General features: G+C 39.9%; 1 protein-coding gene across 3 annotated transcripts in view; it reads left to right on the top strand.

Moving 5' to 3' along the window:
- The window catches only part of TRIOBP (TRIO and F-actin binding protein), a 67,164-nt gene that overhangs the window by 38,666 nt on the left and 9,412 nt on the right, over positions 1–19,086 (top strand). For all 3 annotated transcript variants that reach the window (XM_053721273.1, XM_053721272.1, XM_053721271.1), the window contains 7 exons: positions 1,752–2,166; positions 2,607–2,705; positions 4,171–4,318; positions 4,615–4,729; positions 4,897–5,056; positions 8,169–8,282; positions 8,523–8,609. In XM_053721273.1, the coding sequence (XP_053577248.1) occupies positions 1,752–2,166; positions 2,607–2,705; positions 4,171–4,318; positions 4,615–4,729; positions 4,897–5,056; positions 8,169–8,282; positions 8,523–8,609 (1,138 nt within the window). The remainder of the gene's footprint in view (positions 1–1,751; positions 2,167–2,606; positions 2,706–4,170; positions 4,319–4,614; positions 4,730–4,896; positions 5,057–8,168; positions 8,283–8,522; positions 8,610–19,086) is intronic.

The raw sequence follows: 19,086 nt of genomic DNA, 5'->3' as shown, positions 1-19,086 counted from the left end.
TAGGCTAGTGTGCAAGATGAGACCACTGATTAGTGTAGGCTAGTGTGCAGGATGAGAGCACTGATTAGTGTAGGCTAGTGTGCAAGATGAGAGCACTGATTAGTGTAGGCTAGTGTGCAGGATGAGAGCACTGATTAGTGTAGGCTAGTGTGCAGGATGAGAGCACTGATTAGTGTAGGCTAGTGTGCAAGATGAGACCACTGATTAGTGTAGGCTAGTGTGCAGGATGAGAGCACTGATTAGTGTAGGCTAGTGTACAGGATGAGACCACTGATTAGTGTAGGCTAGTGTACAAGATAAGACCACTGATTAGTGTAGGCTAGTGTACAAGATAAGACCACTGATTAGTGTAGGCTAGTGTACAAGATAAGACCACTGATTAGTGTAGGCTAGTGTGCAAGATGAGAGCACTGATTAGTGTAGGCTAGTGTACAGGATGAGACCACTGATTAGTGTAGGCTAGTGTGCAAGATGAGAGCACTGATTAGTGTAGGCTAGTGTACAAGATAAGACCACTGATTAGTGTAGGCTAGTGTGCAAGATGAGACCACTGATTAGTGTAGGCTAGTGTACAGGATGAGACCACTGATTAGTGTAGGCTAGTGTGCAAGATGAGACCACTGATTAGTGTAGGCTAGTGTACAGGATAAGACCACTGATTAGTGTAGGCTAGTGTGCAAGATGAGACCACTGATTAGTGTAGGCTAGTGTACAGGATAAGACCACTGATTAGTGTAGGCTAGTGTACAAGATAAGACCACTGATTAGTGTAGGCTAGTGTGCAAGATGAGACCACTGATTAGTGTAGGCTAGTGTACAGGATGAGACCACTGATTAGTGTAGGCTAGTGTACAGGATGAGACCACTGATTAGTGTAGGCTAGTGTGCAAGATGAGACCACTGATTAGTGTAGGCTAGTGTGCAAGATGAGACCACTGATTAGTGTAGGCTAGTGTACAGGATGAGACCACTGATTAGTGTAGGCTAGTGTACAGGATGAGACCACTGATTAGTGTAGGCTAGTTTACAGGATTAGACCACTGATTAGTGTAGGCTAGTGTACAAGATAAGACCACTGATTAGTGTAGGCTAGTGTACAGGATGAGACCACTAATTAGTGTAGGCTAGTGTACAGGATGAGACCACTGATTAGTGTAGGCTAGTGTGCAAGATGAGAGCACTGATTAGTGTAGGCTAGTGTGCAAGATGAGACCACTGATTAGTGTAGGCTAGTGTACAGGATGAGACCACTGATTAGTGTAGGCTAGTGTACAGGATGAGACCACTGATTAGTGTAGGCTAGTGTACAGGATGAGACCACTGATTAGTGTAGGCTAGTGTACAGGATGAGACCACTGATTAGTGTAGGCTAGTGTACAGGATGAGACCACTGATTAGTGTAGGCTAGTGTACAGGATGAGACCACTGATTAGTGTAGGCTAGTATACAGGATGAGACCACTGATTAGTGTAGGCTAGTGTACAGGATGAGACCACTGATTAGTGTAGGCTAGTGTACAGGATGAGACCACTGATTAGTGTAGGCTAGTGTACAGGATGAGACCACTGATTAGTGTAGGCTAGTGTACAGGATGAGACCACTGATTAGTGTAGGATACTGTACAAGAAATAACCACTAGTTAGTGTAGGATATTGCACAAAATGGATTAGAAATAACCAGGCCATGATGCTTGCTGTGTAGGACATGTGGCCATGCACCTTCCTAAATTACTTTGCTACCTCTTTTTTTAGGCTTTCTGAGAGTAACAAGGAGAACTCTTTTGCCCCACCACGTCCCACTGCGAGACCCGATGAGCTGCGCCTGGGATCAGAGACTAGACAGAGGAGGCTGGAGAGTGTTGGTGTCCGACATGGCTCATTTGATTATGTAGAGCTTTCTCCGCTCTCGCCATCCGAGGAGCGAGACCACAGGACGGAGGAGCGCAGGCGCTGGTTTGAAGGAGTAGATGCATCTTCTACCCGTCGTGCCCCCTCCACACCACTTACAGAGGAGCAGAAGCATCGTCTTAATGAAGATATTGAAACCAAGTGGAGGGAATTAGAGCGTCTGCCCCTGAGAGAGACCAAACAGAGTCCCCTTACGTGCCTGCTAGGGGGAAGCCTGGGCAGAGCAGGGACAGACAATACAGCTGTACTGGAGAAACAGGTGAGGGGTAAAACTAGGGTCTGTTTGTACTGCGGAGGGCCTAGAGGAACTCATTTAAAGGTCCATAGAAGATAGATTTACTGTCATGATGCAGAAAGTGTGTATGGTGTAAAAAAATCTTCTGTTATCAAGTTTTCCATCTTTCTCTTGGTCTCGTTTTTGTTAAAACTTGAAACTCTCCTGTAACGAGAGCACCCTGAGGAAGGCTCAGAAGCGTGCACATATCTTGTGCACTATGTGCACCCTAACATCTGCATGTCAGAGAGCGCAGGTGCTCTAAATCCCTCAAACAATAGACTTTTATTGGGGGAGTGCAGTAAAATTCATGGTGGACACCGGTGGTGGGCTAAGCAACTGATGTCCTGGTGAATGCCGGACTATTTATACATTGCTATAGATGGGGACTTCTGCAGATCTGATCACATTCATTCATGTTTCAGATTCAGAGCCTAAAGATGCAGCTGGAGAAAGCAAAGAAAGAGCTTGAGACCCAAAGGGGAAGCACTGAGGGGGCCAAACCACCTGGCTTCATTTCCAAGGTGAGTTTCAAATGTATTTTAGTACAGATAGTTGGGGATATGAATTTAATTGTGTAACATCCTAGAGCTCCCTGTGTGTGTCTGTATTACAGGAGGTTTGTGAGTGCTACATGTGTGTCTGTATTACATGAGGTCTGTGAGCGCTACATGTGTGTCTGTATTACAGGAGGTCTGTGAGCGCTACATGTGTGTCTGTATTACAGGAGGTCTGTGAGCGCTACATGTGTGTCTGTATTACATGAGGTCTGTGAGCGCTACATGTGTGTCTGTATTACAGGAGGTCTGTGAGCGCTACATGTGTGTCTGTATTACAGGAGGTCTGTGAGCGCTACATGTGTGTCTGTATTACATGAGGTCTGTGAGCGCTACATGTGTGTCTGTATTACAGGAGGTCTGTGAGCGCTACATGTGTGTCTGTATTACGGGAGGTCTGTGAACGCTACATGTGTGTCTGTATTACGGGAGGTCTGTGAACGCTACATGTGTGTCTGTATTACATGAGGTCTGTGAGCGCTACATGTGTGTCTGTATTACAGGAGGCCTGTGAGCGCTACATGTGTATCTGTATTACAGGAGGTCTGTGAGCTCTACATGTGTGTCTGTATTACATGAGGTCTGTGAGCGCTACATGTGTGTCTGTATTACATGAGGTCTGTGAGCGCTACATGTGTGTCTGTATTACAGGAGGCCTGTGAGCGCTACATGTGTGTCTGTATTACAGGAGGTCTGTGTGCGCTACATGTGTGTCTGTATTACAGGAGGTCTGTGAGCGCTTCATGTGTGTCTGTATTACAGGAGGCCTGTGAGCGCTACATGTGTATCTGTATTACAGGAGGTCTGCGAGCGCTACATGTGTGTCTGTATTTCATGGGGTCTGCGAGCGCTACATGTGTGTCTGTATAACAGGAGGTCTGTGAGCGCTACATGTATGTCTGTATTACAGGAGGTCTGTGAGCTCTACATGTGTGTCTGTATTACAAGAGGTCTGTGAGCTCTACATGTGTGTCTGTATTACAGGAGGTCTGTGAGCGCTACATGTGTGTCTGTATTACAGGAGGTCTGTGAGCGCTACATGTGTGTCTGTATTACAGGAGGCCTGTGAGCGCTACATGTGTATCTGTATTACAGGAGGTCTGCGAGCGCTACATGTGTGTCTGTCTGTATTACAGGAGGTCTGCAAGCTCTACATGTGTGTCTGTATTACAGGAGGTCTGTGAGCGCTACATGTGTGTCTGTATTACAGGAGGTCTGTGAGCGCTACATGTGTGTCTGTATTACAGGAGGCCTGTGAGCGCTACATGTGTATCTGTATTACAGGAGGTCTGCGAGCGCTACATGTGTGTCTGTATTACAGGAGGTCTGCAAGCTCTACATGTGTGTCTGTATTACAGGAGGCCTGTGTGCGCTACATGTGTGTCTGTTTTACAGGAGGTCTGTGTGCGCTACATGTGTGTCTGTATTACAGGAGGCCTGTGAGCGCAGTCTCTCTCAGATGGAGTCCTCGCACCAGCAATTACTATCCGAGCTGCAGAAACACCATGAACGGGAGATTCAGAGGCTGAGACAGGAGAAAGAGCAACTGCTGTCAGAAGAGGCTGCAGCCACTGCCTCAGGTAACGTGTGGGTGCGTCTGCACTGTGCGTAAGGGACCTTGCCATACAGAAAACCTCCAAATATAATAATCTAATAGGAGGTCTAATAATCTAATTGCACAGAGCATTAACACAGGGTCAGGTGTCAAGGGAACAAGTGTAGCACAGACAGGTGAGGGGATAATGATAACAAAAGCGCACAGACTATTACATTGAGTTGTGTGTATAAAGATTTATATATCCTGCAATATATATTTTTATTTATATTTCTTCTTCTGTTTCTCTCTCTCTATCCCCCGTCCCTTTTCTGTTCCTAGTAATTGAAGCCATTCGTTCTGCACATAAAGAAGAGCTGAGGCGAGAAGTTGAAAAGGCGCGAACGTACCAGCATGGAGGCTCCACGTCACAAGAGATGCTCCGCCGGCAGCATCAGTACATACTGTTCCTTTTTTTTCCTCCTCCCTGCATTCCTCTTTCAACATTTGCACAGCATCATATTACATGTTAGAAACAATATGGCTGTCTTTCCTCCTTGCTTCCATTTCTGCACCATTATATTGGCTGGATTCTGCGGTGTGACCGGGATATCCCCTTTGCAGGTCTGATGTTGAGGCTTTGCGACGAGAACTACAGGCTCTGTCAGAGCGATACTCCCAGAAGTGCCTTGAACTTGAAGCCATGAACATGACTGGGGACGAGCGGGAGAAGGAACTGCAGAGGTGTCAAATGGAGGGGCAGGAACTGCTCAGGCAGAACCAGGTGAGGTGCAATAGCAGAGGGACCGCAGGTGCAGAAGGTGGTGAGGGTTCACTATCATTTTTGCAAAACAGCAACATGGCGGTTGCCACAATTTTTTTATTTTTTTATTTCTATGGCGGGTTGTTATGTAACAGTGACATTATATGGTTGCCACTATGTTGCACATACATTAGTGTTGTGGACAACATGGTCGTCTGAGACACAAAGTTAAGCACTTGGATACCAGAGAAGGCTTCAAGGTGTCAAGGTGACTTTCAAGGGGTTAAAGGGACAGTCTAGTCAAAATTAATCTCACATGATTCAGATAGGGCATGCAATTTTAAGAAACGTTCCCATTTACTTGTATCATCACATTGGCATTGTTCTCTTGCTATTCTTTGTTGAAAGCTAAACCTAGGTAGGCTCATATGCTAATTTCTAAAACCCTTGAAGGCCACCTGTTATCTCAGTGCATTTTGAAAGTTTTTCACAGCTAGACAGTGCTAGTTCATGTGTGCCATATAGATAACATTGTGCTCACACCCAGTTGTTTATGAGCCAGCACTGATTGGCTAAAATGCAAGTCTGTCAAAAGAACTGATATAAGGGGGCTGTCTGCAGATGCTTAGATACAAGGTAATCACAGAGGTAAAAGTGTATTAATATAACTGTGTTGGTTATGCAAAACTGGGGAATGGGTAATAAAGGGATTATCTATCTTTTTAAACAATAACAAATCTGAAGTAGACTGTCCCTTTAACCCTAATTACAGCATTGCTACTTATCTGTCTCAAGATGGGTGACTTGTGATAACATAGAACAGTAGTGTCATGGCAGGCAAACTCTAACAATGTACAAGATAATTGTACAGTGTGATATTCTCTCTATCTATAGAGTTTTTGTTAAGCGTGGCTACTCACCATAAGGGTCTCAAGTCGCTTGGGGTTGCTGCGGTTCAGTCGAAGAGCCAGGTCTTGAGGTCCTTTCTGAGCTTAGTTAGGGCGGTAGCTTGTCTGAGGTGCAGCAGGAGGGTATTCCATGTCTTGGCTGCCAGGTGAGAGAAGGATCTGCCTCCCGCTGTGGTCTTCCTGATGCGGGGGATGACTGCGAGGGCTTGGTCGGCCGATCGAAGCTGTCTGGCGGGGGTGTAGAAGGTGATGCGGTGGTTGACGTATTCAGGACCGATGTTGTGAAGGGCCTTTAACGCGTGGGTGAAAAGCTTGAACGTGATTTTGTGCCGCTGAAGCTCACCGGGTGAGGGATGACAAGAGCAGAGAGCACCCCTGCATCTCTCTGCCCCACCTTAAGGGATATGAAACCCAGTTTTTTTTGTTTTTTTTTCATGATTCAGATACATCATACAAGTTTAAACAACATTCCAATTTACTTCTCTTATCACATTTTCTTCCCTTTCTTGTTATCCTTTGTTGAAATACAGGGATGTAAGCTTGGGATTGTGCACAAGTCTGCAACACTATATGGTAGCAGTTTTACAACAATATTATACATTAGCAAGAGCACTAGATGGCAGCAGTTTTCTAACAATGTTATACATAAGCAAGAGCACTAGATGGCAGCAGTTTTATAATAATGTTATACATTAGCAAGAGAACAAGATGGCAGCAGTTTTATAATAATGTTATACATTAGCAAGAGCACTAGATGGCAGCAGTTTTATAACAATGTTATACATTAGCAAGAGCACTAGATGGCAGCAGTTTTATAATAATGTTATACATTAGCAAGAGCACTAGATGGCAGCAGTTTTATAACAATGTTATACATTAGCAAGAACACTAGATGGCAGCAGTTTTATAATAATGTTATACATTAGCAAGAGCACTAGATGACAGCATTTTTATAATAATGTTATACATTAGCAAGAGCACTAGATGGCAGCAGTTTTATAACAATGTTATACATTAGCAAGAGCACTAGATGGCAGCAGTTTTATAATAATGTTATACATTAGCAAGAGAACAAGATGGCAGCAGTTTTATAACAATGTTATACATTAGCAAGAGAACAAGATGGCAGCAGTTTTATAACAATGTTATACATTAGCAAGAGCACTAGATGGCAGCAGTTTTATAACGATGGTATAGATTAGCAAGAACACTAGATGGCAGCATTTTTATAACAATGGTATAGATTAGCAAGAGCACTAGATGGCAGCAGTTTTATAACAATATTATACATTAGCAAAAGCACTAGATGGCAGCAGTTTTATAACAATATTATACATTAGCAAGAGCACTAGATGGCAGCAGTTTTATAATAATGTTATACATTAGCAAGAGCACTAGATGGCAGCTGTTTTATAACGATGGTATAGATTAGCAAGAACACTAGATGGCAGCAGTTTTATAACAATGTTATACATTAGCAAGAGCACTAGATGGCAGCAGTTTTATAACAATATTATACATTAGCAAGAGCACTAGATGGCAGCAGTTTTATAATAATGTTATACATTAGCAAGAGCACTAGATGGCAGCAGTTTTATAATAATGTTATACATTAGCAAGAACACTAGATGGCAGCAGTTTTATAATAATGTTATACATTAGCAAGAGCACTAGATGACAGCATTTTTATAATAATGTTATACATTAGCAAGAGCACTAGATGGCAGCAGTTTTATAATAATGTTATACATTAGCAAGAGCACTAGATGGCAGCAGTTTTATAACAATGTTATACATTAGCAAGAGCACTAGATGGCAGCACTATTTCCTGTCATGTAGTGTTCCTGACGTGTGCACGCTACCTATCCATATGTCAAAGAATAACATGTGAACAAAGCAAATTTCATAATAGAAGTAAATTTGAAACTTCTTTTTTTTTTTTTTTTTTTTAATAGTATTCTCTGTCTGAATCATGAAAGTACAGATAACAGATATGGGTTTCACGTCTCTTTAAATGGACATAAAATCACAAATCGTACTATCGCTTTCATATAACTATGTGTTTAATCCCTGGCTACTGGGAGCTAGCTGAGCACACCTGAAGAGCCAATGACAAGATAGTACTCCCTGAGAAGCCACTTAGAACCTCTAGAATAATTAAGTACAGATGCAGCTCGCATGAACGGAGTAAATATGATGTAGTTCTCTTTAATGTGTCTGTACAGGAACTGAACAAACGGCTTTCTGAAGAGATAGAAAAGCTGCGCACATTCATGGCGGGTAACGGCCCCAAAGAAGTGACTCTGCGTGCAGGAGAGCGAAACAATACTGAGCTGGAGGTATAGAAGTCATATGAGATGCACTTACATTCGTTTCAGTATTTCAGTGTCTCCCTCTTGTTCTCTCTTTTGTTCTCTCTGTGATTTATTCTCTCCGTCCTCAAGTTAAGGTTAACAACTTCATGTTCATATCTTTTAGAATTAGTCCTGGACTAGTAAAATAGTAAAATACGTTGTCCCTTTATCTCACTTTATTGACTTTGTTTAATTTTTTTTCTCGCAAATACTTCTTGTTTTCAGGTATTGCTGCGAGTGAAAGAGAATGAGCTGGATTATTTACGAAAGGAAATCTCATGTCTACGTGAGGATCTACAGAACGTGCAAAAGGTGAGAATGGGGTCAAATGGATGTGAAGCGATATATGTAATTTTTATATTAAATATATATATATATATTGTAGGTTGTTACAGTAGTCAAGCCGGGAAATTACTAGGGAATGGATTAGCTGTTTAGTAGTTTCAGCACTCAGAAAAGGACAAATTTTGGAGATATTGCGTAGGTGGTTGCGACAGGATGAAGAGAGAGATTGGATGTGGGGTATGAAGGACAGATTGGAGTCAATTGTAACTCCTAGGCAGCGGACTTGGGGTGATTGGGAGATAGTGGTGTCACCAACAGTGATAGTAAAGTTAGAAACTGGAGTAGAATTAGATGGGGGGATTAGAAGAAGCTCAGTCTTGGACATGTTGATTTTTAGGTGATGAGAGGCCATCCAGGAAGAAATGCCAGATAAGCAGTCACTGATGTGGGAAAGAACAGAAGGAGAGAGTGCAGGGGTGGATAGGTAGATCTGAGTATCATCAGCATAGAGGTGAAGCCATAGCTACTGATACGTTTACCCAGTGAGGAAGTATAAATAGAGAAGAGTAGAGGGTCTAAAACAGAGCCTTGAGGTACTCCTACAGACAGAGGCAATGGAGAGGAGGAGTCGCCAGCAAATGAGACAGAAAAGGACCTATTAGAGAGAGAAGAGTGGATCCAGGAGAGGGCAATGTCACAGAGCCAAAGGGAGCTGAGAGTCCGTAGGAGGAGGGGATGGTCAACAGTGTCAAAGGCAGCAGACAGGTCAAGTAAGATACAGTGGGGCAAAAAAGTATTTAGTCAGCCACCAATTGTGCAAGTTCTCCCACTTAAGAAGATGAGAGAGGCCTGTAATTTTCATCATAGATATACCTAACCAAGCCCCAAAGTTTTATATGTATACAGATGTCTACAGATTTCTGCTTGTTCCTGTTTGTCTAATATGTATTTTCATATGTAGGGAAGGGGGCAGTGTCTGCTCTTCCTGCTTTCCCAGCCCCTTTCACTGGGTGTCCCAGCCATTGATTTTTATTTCAGTATCTGTGCATATTCTTCTTTATATCAGTGCCTATTTACATGCAGTTATATGAAAATTGGTGTATACTATCCCTTTAATGAAGAAATGCTACAGAAGAAATTGCACACAAACCTTCAGGCTTTGAAATCTTAAACATCCAACTGCCCTCATACTACCTGATGGTCACAACACTTTATATACACTAATATTAATATATATACACATACACACATATATATATATATATATATATATATATATATATATATATATATATATATATATATATATATATATATATATATACACACACACACACCCACACCCCTTGTTTTATTGCGCTTCGCAGATATTGCTCTTTTTACAAATTCAATGTTTGTGGCAACCCTGTGTCAAGAAAGTCTATCTCTGCCATTTTCCAACATATATGCACAAATAAAAACATTAATAAAGATATATATATATATATATATATATATATATATATATACACACATACATACATACATACATACATCTCTTTCTGCTAAAAAATAATGGCCACTATTCTATACTTACAGTGGGGCAAAAAAGTATTTAGTCAGCCACCAATTGTGCAAGTTCTCCCACTTAAGAAGATGAGAGAGGCCTGTAATTTTCATCATAGGTATACCTCAGATATGAGAGACAAAATGTGGAAACAAATCCAGACAATCACATTGTCTGATTTGGAAAGAATTTATTTGCATATTATGGTGGAAAATAAGTGTTTGGTCACCTACAAACAAGCAAGATTTCTGGCTCTCACAGACCTGTATCTTCTTCTTTAAGAGGCTCCTCTGTCCTCCACTCATTACCTGTATTAATGGCTCCTGTTTGAACTTGTTATCAGTATAAAAGACACCTGTCCACAACCTCAAACAGTCACACTCCAAACTCCACTATGGTGAAGACCAAAGAGCCGTCGAAGGACACCAGAAACAAAATTGTAGACCTGCACCAGGCTGGGAAGACTAAATCTGCAATAGGCAAGCAGCTTGGTGTGAAGAAATCAACAGTGGGAGCAATAATTAGAAAATGGAAGACATACAAGACCACTGATAATCTCCCTCGATCTGGGGCTCCACGCAAGATCTCACCCCGTGGGGTCAAAATGATCACAAGAACGGTGAGCAAACATCCCAGAACCATACGGGGGGACCTAGTGAATGACCTGCAGAGAGCTGGGACCAACGTAACAAAGGCTACCATCAGTAACACACTACACCGCCACGGACTCAGATCCTGCAGTGCCAGACGTGTCCCCCTGTTTAAGCCAGTACATGTCCGGGCCCATCTGAAGTATGCTAGAGAGCATTTGGATGATCCAGAAGCGGATTGGGAGAATGTCATATGGTCAGATGAAACCAAAGTAGAACTGTTTGGTAGAAACACAACTCGTCGTGTTTGGAGGAGAGAGAATGCTGAGTTGCAACCAAAGAACACCATACCTACTATGAAGCATGGGGGTGGCAACATCATGCTTTGGGGCTGTTTTTCTGCAAAGGGAACAGGACGACTGATCCGTGTACATGAAAGAATGAATGGGGCCATGTATTGTGAGGTTTTGAGTGCAAACCTCCTTCCATCAGCAAGGGCATTGAAGATGAAACGTGGCTGAGTCTTTCAGCATGACAATGATCCTAAACATACCGCCCGGGCATAGAAGGAGAAGCCCATAGAAAACCTTTGGAGGGAGTTGAAAGTCCGTGTTGCCGAGCGACAGCCCCAAAACATCACTGCTCTAGAGGAAATCTGCATGCAGGAATGGGCCAACATACCAGCAACAGTGTGACAACCTTGTGAAGACTTACAGAAAACGTTTGACCTCTGTCATTGCCAACAAAGGATATATAACAAAGTATTGAGATGAACTTTTGATATTGACCAAATACTTATTTTCCACCATAATATGCAAATAAATTCTTTCCAAATCAGACAATGTGATTGTCTGAATTTGTTTCCACATTTTGTCTCTCATAGTTGAGGTATACCTATGATGAAAACTACAGGCCTCTCTCATCTTCTTAAGTGGGAGAACTTGCACAATTGGTGGCTGACTAAATACTTTTTTGCCCGACTGTAAGTATAGAATAGTGGCCATTGTTTTTTAGCAGAAAGAGGTGTATGTATGTATGTATGTATCTATGTATGTGTATATATATATGTATATATGTATGTGTGTGTGTGTGTATGTGTGTGTGTGTATATATATATATATATATATATATATATATACATACATACATACATACATACATACATACATACATACATACATACATACATACATATCTTTATTAATGTTTTTATTTGTGCATATATGTTGGAAAATGGCAGAGATAGACTTTCTTGACACAGGGTTGCTACAAACATTGAATTTGTAAAAAGAGCAATATCTGCGAAGCGCAATAAAACAAGGGGTATGTGTGTGTGTGTGTGTATATATATATATATATATATATATATATATATATATATGTGTGTATGTGTATATATATATTAATATTAGTGTATATAAAGTGCTGTGACCATCAGGTAGTATGAGGGCAGTTGGATGTTTAAGATTTCAAAGCCTGAAGGTTTGTGTGCAATTTCTCTGTAGCATTTCTTCATTAAAGGGATAGTATACACCAATTTTCATATAACTGCATGTAAATATGCACTGCTATAAAGAAGAATATGCACAGATACTGAAATAAAAATCAATGACTGGGACACCCAGTGAAAGGGGCTGGGAAAGCAGGAAGAGCAGACACTGCCCCCTTCCCTACATATGAAAATACATATTAGACAAACAGGAACAAGCAGGAATCTGTAGACATCTGTATACATATAAAACTTTGGGGCTTGGTTAGGAATCTGAAAATCAGCACAATGTTATTAAACAAATAATTAAAACTATACATTGTTACATTTATACAGCCCATCTGGAAGTGTTTTTGTATCATCTACAAAATAGCTATGCAAAGAAAAATCTAGTGTTCAAGGCTGCTTTAAAGGGACAGTGTACTCTAATTTGTCCCTTATAATCCGTTTTACCTGCTTGGGTGTATTAAAGAGACAGTCAAGTAAAAAAAAAAATCTTTCATGTTTCAAATAGGGCATGTTATTTTAAACAACTTTCCAATTTACTTTTATCACCAATTTTGCTTTGTTCTTTTGGTATTCTTAGTTGATAGCTAAACCTAGGAAGGCTCATATGATTTCTAAGCCCTTGAAGGCTGCCTCTTCTCACATGCTTTTTTATTTGCTTTTCACAACAGGAGAGAGCTAGTTCATGTGAGCCATATAGATAACATTGTGATCACGTCTGTGGCTTGTGGCAGACACTGCACTAATTGGCTAAAATGAAAGTTAATAGATAATAAATAAAAAGTCATGTGATCAGGGGCTTTCAGAAGAGGCTTAGATACAAGTTAATCACAGAGGTAAAAAGTACATTAATATAACTGTGTTGGTTGTGCAAAACTGGGGAATGGGTAATAAAGGGATTATCTATCTTTTTAAACAACAAACATTCTGGTGTTGACTGTCCCTTTAAATTGTTTACAAATAGCTTGTTTACCTTTATTTTGACATTTGAAATGGCCAAGGTTGCTTGAAGTATCCCTAACTGTACTGAAAGTTTCTATACTTAAAGTGATGGTAAACTTTGCCCTTTGTATAAACCAGTGAGACTGGCCCCTTGGGGGGCACTAGATCATATAAGGGCAGGAGCAGTGACACTTTGTACTATCCTATGGAAACTACAAACAACAGTTGACTTTGGCAAAACATAGAGCAGTTTAAAGAGCCGACAATGACACTTGCCGTGTAGTGGTTGAATAAGGCAAAGGGCAGGATGTAGGTGGGAGAAAGGTGCTGAAGTTGAACTCGCTCAGAGACTGCGTTGCTTTTGTTGTCTTGATCAGGAGTAACAAAGGGCAAAGTGAAGCGGGAGTGAAGAAACAATTTGGTTGAGCAGAATCAGCTCTTGAGAGCTGTGAGCAAACTCTGGATCAGATGTAAATTCCCAAAATGAAAACTAGAAATAAATATTACAATTTGTTTTAAAGAGGAAAAATAAAGTAACCATTTGTCTTGTAAATTTATGAGGGGAGGACCAAAGCCTAACACTTTAGAAATTCTGGATCTGTTTATACCAGGAATTTTCAAAGTAATATTTTTTTGTGAGTTTTGAACTGTTCTCCAATCGGTGCTCTAGTCATACGGCACTCACCCAATTTTTTTTTACACTCCCAGTGGGGGTAAGAAGAGAAAAGTAATAAAATGTTAATTTTTAATTAAATTGCTTTAAGTATTGGGCTTGGGTATGCAGACAAAAAGAATATAATGAAGCATATGTGTGTACAGATAGTGATAAAATAAGATTTCATTATTGTGGACACAACTTTCATAAAACTATAAATAACATTTTCAGATATGTCCTGGGTTACTATAAGTCTTGCTTTAGTTGATGCATAATATGGGATCACTTAGTGTCTGTTTTAGTTGATTAAAGTGTTAATATTTTGTTTTCAGTTGGTTGGGTTGTTGGTGGAATTGGTTGGTACAGTCTGTTGATTATTATTTGGAGGATAATGTGATATTGTTTGTTCCTTTTGCAATAGTTGGAGAAGGAATCTCTAAGCGTTTAGTTTGCAGAACATTATGTTCAGTGGACTAGTAAATGGTTCTGTTTGCAAAAGCCATTATAGATTTATAATGGATCACTTGATAGGATTCCCACATATTTGTGTTTTTTAAGATAGAGAAGTCTGTCAATAGAAGAATGGGATGTAAAGTTTTAGCCTGAGACAGGGCTCAACAAATTTGTTCAAGATCTAGGTTCCAGCCCATAATTGTCAGAGCCAGGATGTTTTGACCATTCTTATGAGTTTATAAATACAGATTATATAATAACACATGGATTTGTATTTCCAAGGTGCGAGTTCTAGGAAGGATACAGCGGCACAAGATAACATTTAGGTGTGGCCAGCAGGGGGCAATCATGGGTGTCTTGGGGACTCTAAATCAGGACACCAGGGCCTAATTTTAAGGTACCAGTGGCTCCTTGGCGCCTGGATTAAGCCCTGGCCTAAAATGACGCTTGTTGGGATCGCAGATCCTTTGTTTGGTCGCAAACTAGGATTCCCAAAGGCTGGTTGGTGAGATCCATTTGTAGAGAATCCCTGACAGTAGAATGAGAGTATTCTGAGGACTAAATGTGCTGAATGTTTGCAGGAGTCTGAGAGAAGATGCTATGCTTGTGTTACTCATAATCTAACTGGAAATCCATAAATCCTCCATACTCAGTCTCTGTTTACGTTTTTCTACCCCCTCATATATTCCAAACATCCCTTTCCGTATTCAGTCTGGCATTGTTTTCATCCAAATTTCCAATAAAATGACACACATGTCTTGCACAAATCAGACAGAGCATACACTAAATACATTTCATGCACCTTTCTCTAATCATGGGTGCGGCCATTTTGAAACCACCATTACACTACAGGGTCTGGAAGGAGAGTTACTGCACATGTGCAAACAGGTCAGTATTGGAATGTAGTAAAAGATTTCAACATGGCGGCACCCATGAATAGAGGGAGAAGGTTATAACCTCAATACTATGGTTCTAAAATATTTAGTGTTTAAAACTCTTTTAAAAAAATTCCGGATCTGTTTTTATAAGGGGGAGAGTTTACCATCACTTTAATGGTACACAAACTTCGTTTTAACTGAGCAAAACACGGTTCCTCTTCTGTTTTTTGGCTAGAGGTCTACTTTTTTTTGTGTGTGTGTCACACAGCACATAGTATTGCCTCAATATATTGCTGAGGTATCTAGGATAATACACGAGATCCACGTTTGTTAAAAATACTAACTGCTTTTTTTTTGTTTCTTTGTTCTGGCAGTCACTTTCCCCACTTTATGGAAAAGTACATGCACAACACAAAAAAATATAAAATCACCGGGGATACCCCCCAAACAAAAAGATAAAAAAGTAAGAACAATACAGAGTATGGATACAGGCATCTCATTGAACACAATAGATGCACAAAATATAGTAAAGACAGAACACAGAGATGATCACGCCACAATTTGATCAATTACGTAAGGAACTTTCCCTTCTAACATCAGAAGTAAGACAATTTTCCACAAGAATTACAGAGGTTGAAAATAGAGTTTTGGATCTTGAGGATTTAACTATTACGCAAGATCAATTGATTAAAAACCATGAAAAATTCATTCTGGCCTTTCAAAAAAGAATGGAAGACATGGAAGATAGGGCACGCAGAAATAATTTAAGAGTCATAGGGCTGCCCGAAACGCCAGAGTACAAGGACCTCTTACAGTAAAACTACCAGAATTATTAGGAATTAATAGCCCCATAGCTGTAGAAAGGGCGCATAGAATAGTTCAGCTAAGAGAACAAGTGGGAAATAAATATGCAAGGACGGTAATTATAAACTACTCCATTTTCAAGATAAGGTACATATACTAAGACAATATAAAAAAGTATTCCCCCTCAAAATAAATGATGAGCCAGTCGCCATATTTCAAGATTTTTTGATAGACACATCTAAAAAAAGGAGAGAATTAACACCAATCTGCACACAGCTAATAAATATGTGTATACAAGCAACTGTCATTTATCCAGCAAAACTGAGAGTGATATATAAATCAGAAGTAAGAATATGTGAGGCTAGACAGGCAGCAGTTCAGTTTATTGATAAGCTGACATAATAGTCTGGATTTAAGGATATATATATATATACACATCATTTAGAATAAGATATGTGTCGGATCTGAGATATATAAGATGATATGCATTGGACAAAGTGTTAATAAGAAAAAAATGTTTTATATTGGGTGCTATTGTGGTCAAGTTTTATATAAAGGCTGATTTTACTGATCTAGAGATATTGAGGCTTGTTGTTGTTTTTTTTGGGGGGGGTTCTCTCCCCCTCCTTTTTTTTTTTTAGGTTACAGGATGTTGTGCCCCACATGTTTTGCAAAACACTCTAAATGACTAAAATAGGTCTGAATATTGTATTCTGGAACGTGGGGGGGGGTGGGGTCTATAACATCACCGATTAAGAGGAAACTGAGTATAAGCGATCTTCAAAAAGATTCACCAGATTTCGCTATTATTCAAGAAACACATCTAAGAAATAGTGAAGTAAATAAATTAAAAATGAAATGGGGGGGGTAATTGCCACTCCATGCAAGGGAAGGAAAAAAGGAGTACCATGTCTCTTCAATAAGAATCTTAAATACAAAATCCTCTCCCAAGAGCTAGACCCAGAAGAAAGATTTATTATTTTACATTTAGAGATTACAGGAATTAGATATACTATATGTAATATACATGGTCCAAACTACTTAGACGAGAAATTTTGGAGTAAGTTAGTACTAAAATTGACAACGTATTCTGAGTCTTACTTAATCTTAGCAGGAAATTACAATATGACAATGGATCCAATACTAGACAGAATAAATAAAAGATATAGCAGGCAATACAATAAAGAAGCTAAAATACTTGCTAACATATGCAAAACCCTAAGGGTAAAGGATATCTGGCGGATCCAAAACGCATAAAACCTTCTCCAGATTAGATTTTTTTTTAGTCAGCGAGAAATTATTACATATGGAATTAAATACAAGAATAAATGACATATACATATCCGACCATGCTAGCATCTCTCTTTTTATACACAATAAGCTACAAGGAAGATCCCTGATTAACCGTTTCTTCTTCCCGAGATACTTGTTAAATAACATAGATTTTCAAAACTGGATGAGAAGTAAATGTAATGAGTTTATTAACTTTAATAAATAAGAGGAAACGGATTACTAACTGGCCTCCCTCTCTCCCGCCTCTCTCCCCTCCAATCCATCCTAAATGCCTCGGCTAGGCTAATCCACCTCTCTCGACACTCTGTTTCTGCTGCACCTCTCTGTGAGTCCCTTCACTCCCCATTCACAACAGAGTTAAATTCAAAATTCTCACCCTGACCTACAAAGCCCTCACCAATGCTGCCCCACCCTACCTGTCCTCACTCATCAACAAATATACTCCTGCCCGTCCCCTAAGATCCAACAATGACCTGCTTCTTGCGTCCTCTACCATCACCTCCTATCCTGCTAGACTACAGGACTTCTCTCGTGCGGCACCAACCCTCTGGATCATACTTCCTCGAGCTGTCACACTTGCCCCTAACCTCTCCTCCTTTAAACGCTCCCTAAATACCTTTTTATTCAGGGAAGCCTATCACCCGACTTATTAACAAGCTAACTTTGCTTAACTAACAGTTGCCCTCGATCTCCTCACTAATATCATTCTCACCTTTGCAGTCCCCACCTCCTGTTTAGCATCCTCCTACCCATCTAGATTGTAAGTTCCCACGGGAATAGGGCCCTCAATTCCCCCTGTATTTGTCTGTAAAAATGTTGTCTTTTATCGTATTGTTTCTCTATTGTACTGTTATCCTTGTACCCATGGCCAGCGCTGCGGAATCTGTCGGCGCTTTATAAATAAAGAATAATAATAGGTCATATAGAGAAAAAACAGAAATACTATGGGAAACAGCGAAGGCATATTTTAGAGAGGAAATAAAAGCATGGCTTATTATAAAAAGTCTAAAGCAAGAGAATTACAACTCTTGAACACGCTATGAAATAGCTTTAAAATATATATTGAAAACCCCACAAATCAATTATGGAAAAAATATCAAGAAAAAAAAAACTAGAAATAATTTTCTTAATCATAAAATGTATCAGACAGACTTTCAAAAAAAGGCAATCTTCAGTAGCTTTAATGTGAAAACTATGAGATGGCTAGCACTTTTAGAAAATGCCCATAAGAAAAGAAAAAAATGCATAAATGCTGTTATAAATAACGGGGAAAGATATACAGATACCGCAGAAATTAAGGAGATTTTCTTTAACTATTTCAAGAACATTTATGCAGAACAAGAAATAAACAATAGTAACAAATATAAATTTTGGAAGCGCATACAAGTCCCAAAATTGACCAGGGAAAACGTAGAAATTCTCAATGCCCCCATAGAACAAGAGGTAATTTTAAAATCAATTGAAGTATCTAGCTCAGGGAAAGCCCCAGGGCCAGATGAATTACCAATAGAATTCTATAAAATTCTCAAAGAACAAATAGCTCCTACGTTAAAAGATTTATTTAAAAATTATTATATACAAAACAGTATGGTATCCCCTTATTTTTCAGCATCAGTTATAAATGTAATCCTTAAGAGAAAGTTGATTCATATAGGCCAATATCCCTGTTAAACAATGACTACAAGTTGCTAACGGCAATATTAGCAAATAGGTTTAAAAAAATGATAGACCCAATAATCCACCAAGATCAGACGGGCTTTATGCAAGGTAGAAACGTGGCTAGGAACATGAGGAGATTAATGGTACTGATTGAAAACATTTGGCTTAAGGTGCAGAAACAAAGCGATA

The sequence above is a fragment of the Bombina bombina genome, chromosome 7 (genome assembly GCF_027579735.1).
Source record: "Bombina bombina isolate aBomBom1 chromosome 7, aBomBom1.pri, whole genome shotgun sequence".
Lineage (NCBI taxonomy): Eukaryota > Metazoa > Chordata > Amphibia > Anura > Bombinatoridae > Bombina > Bombina bombina.
Note: the sequence above shows the minus strand (reverse complement) of the source record. Positions and strands in the feature narration are given on the sequence as shown.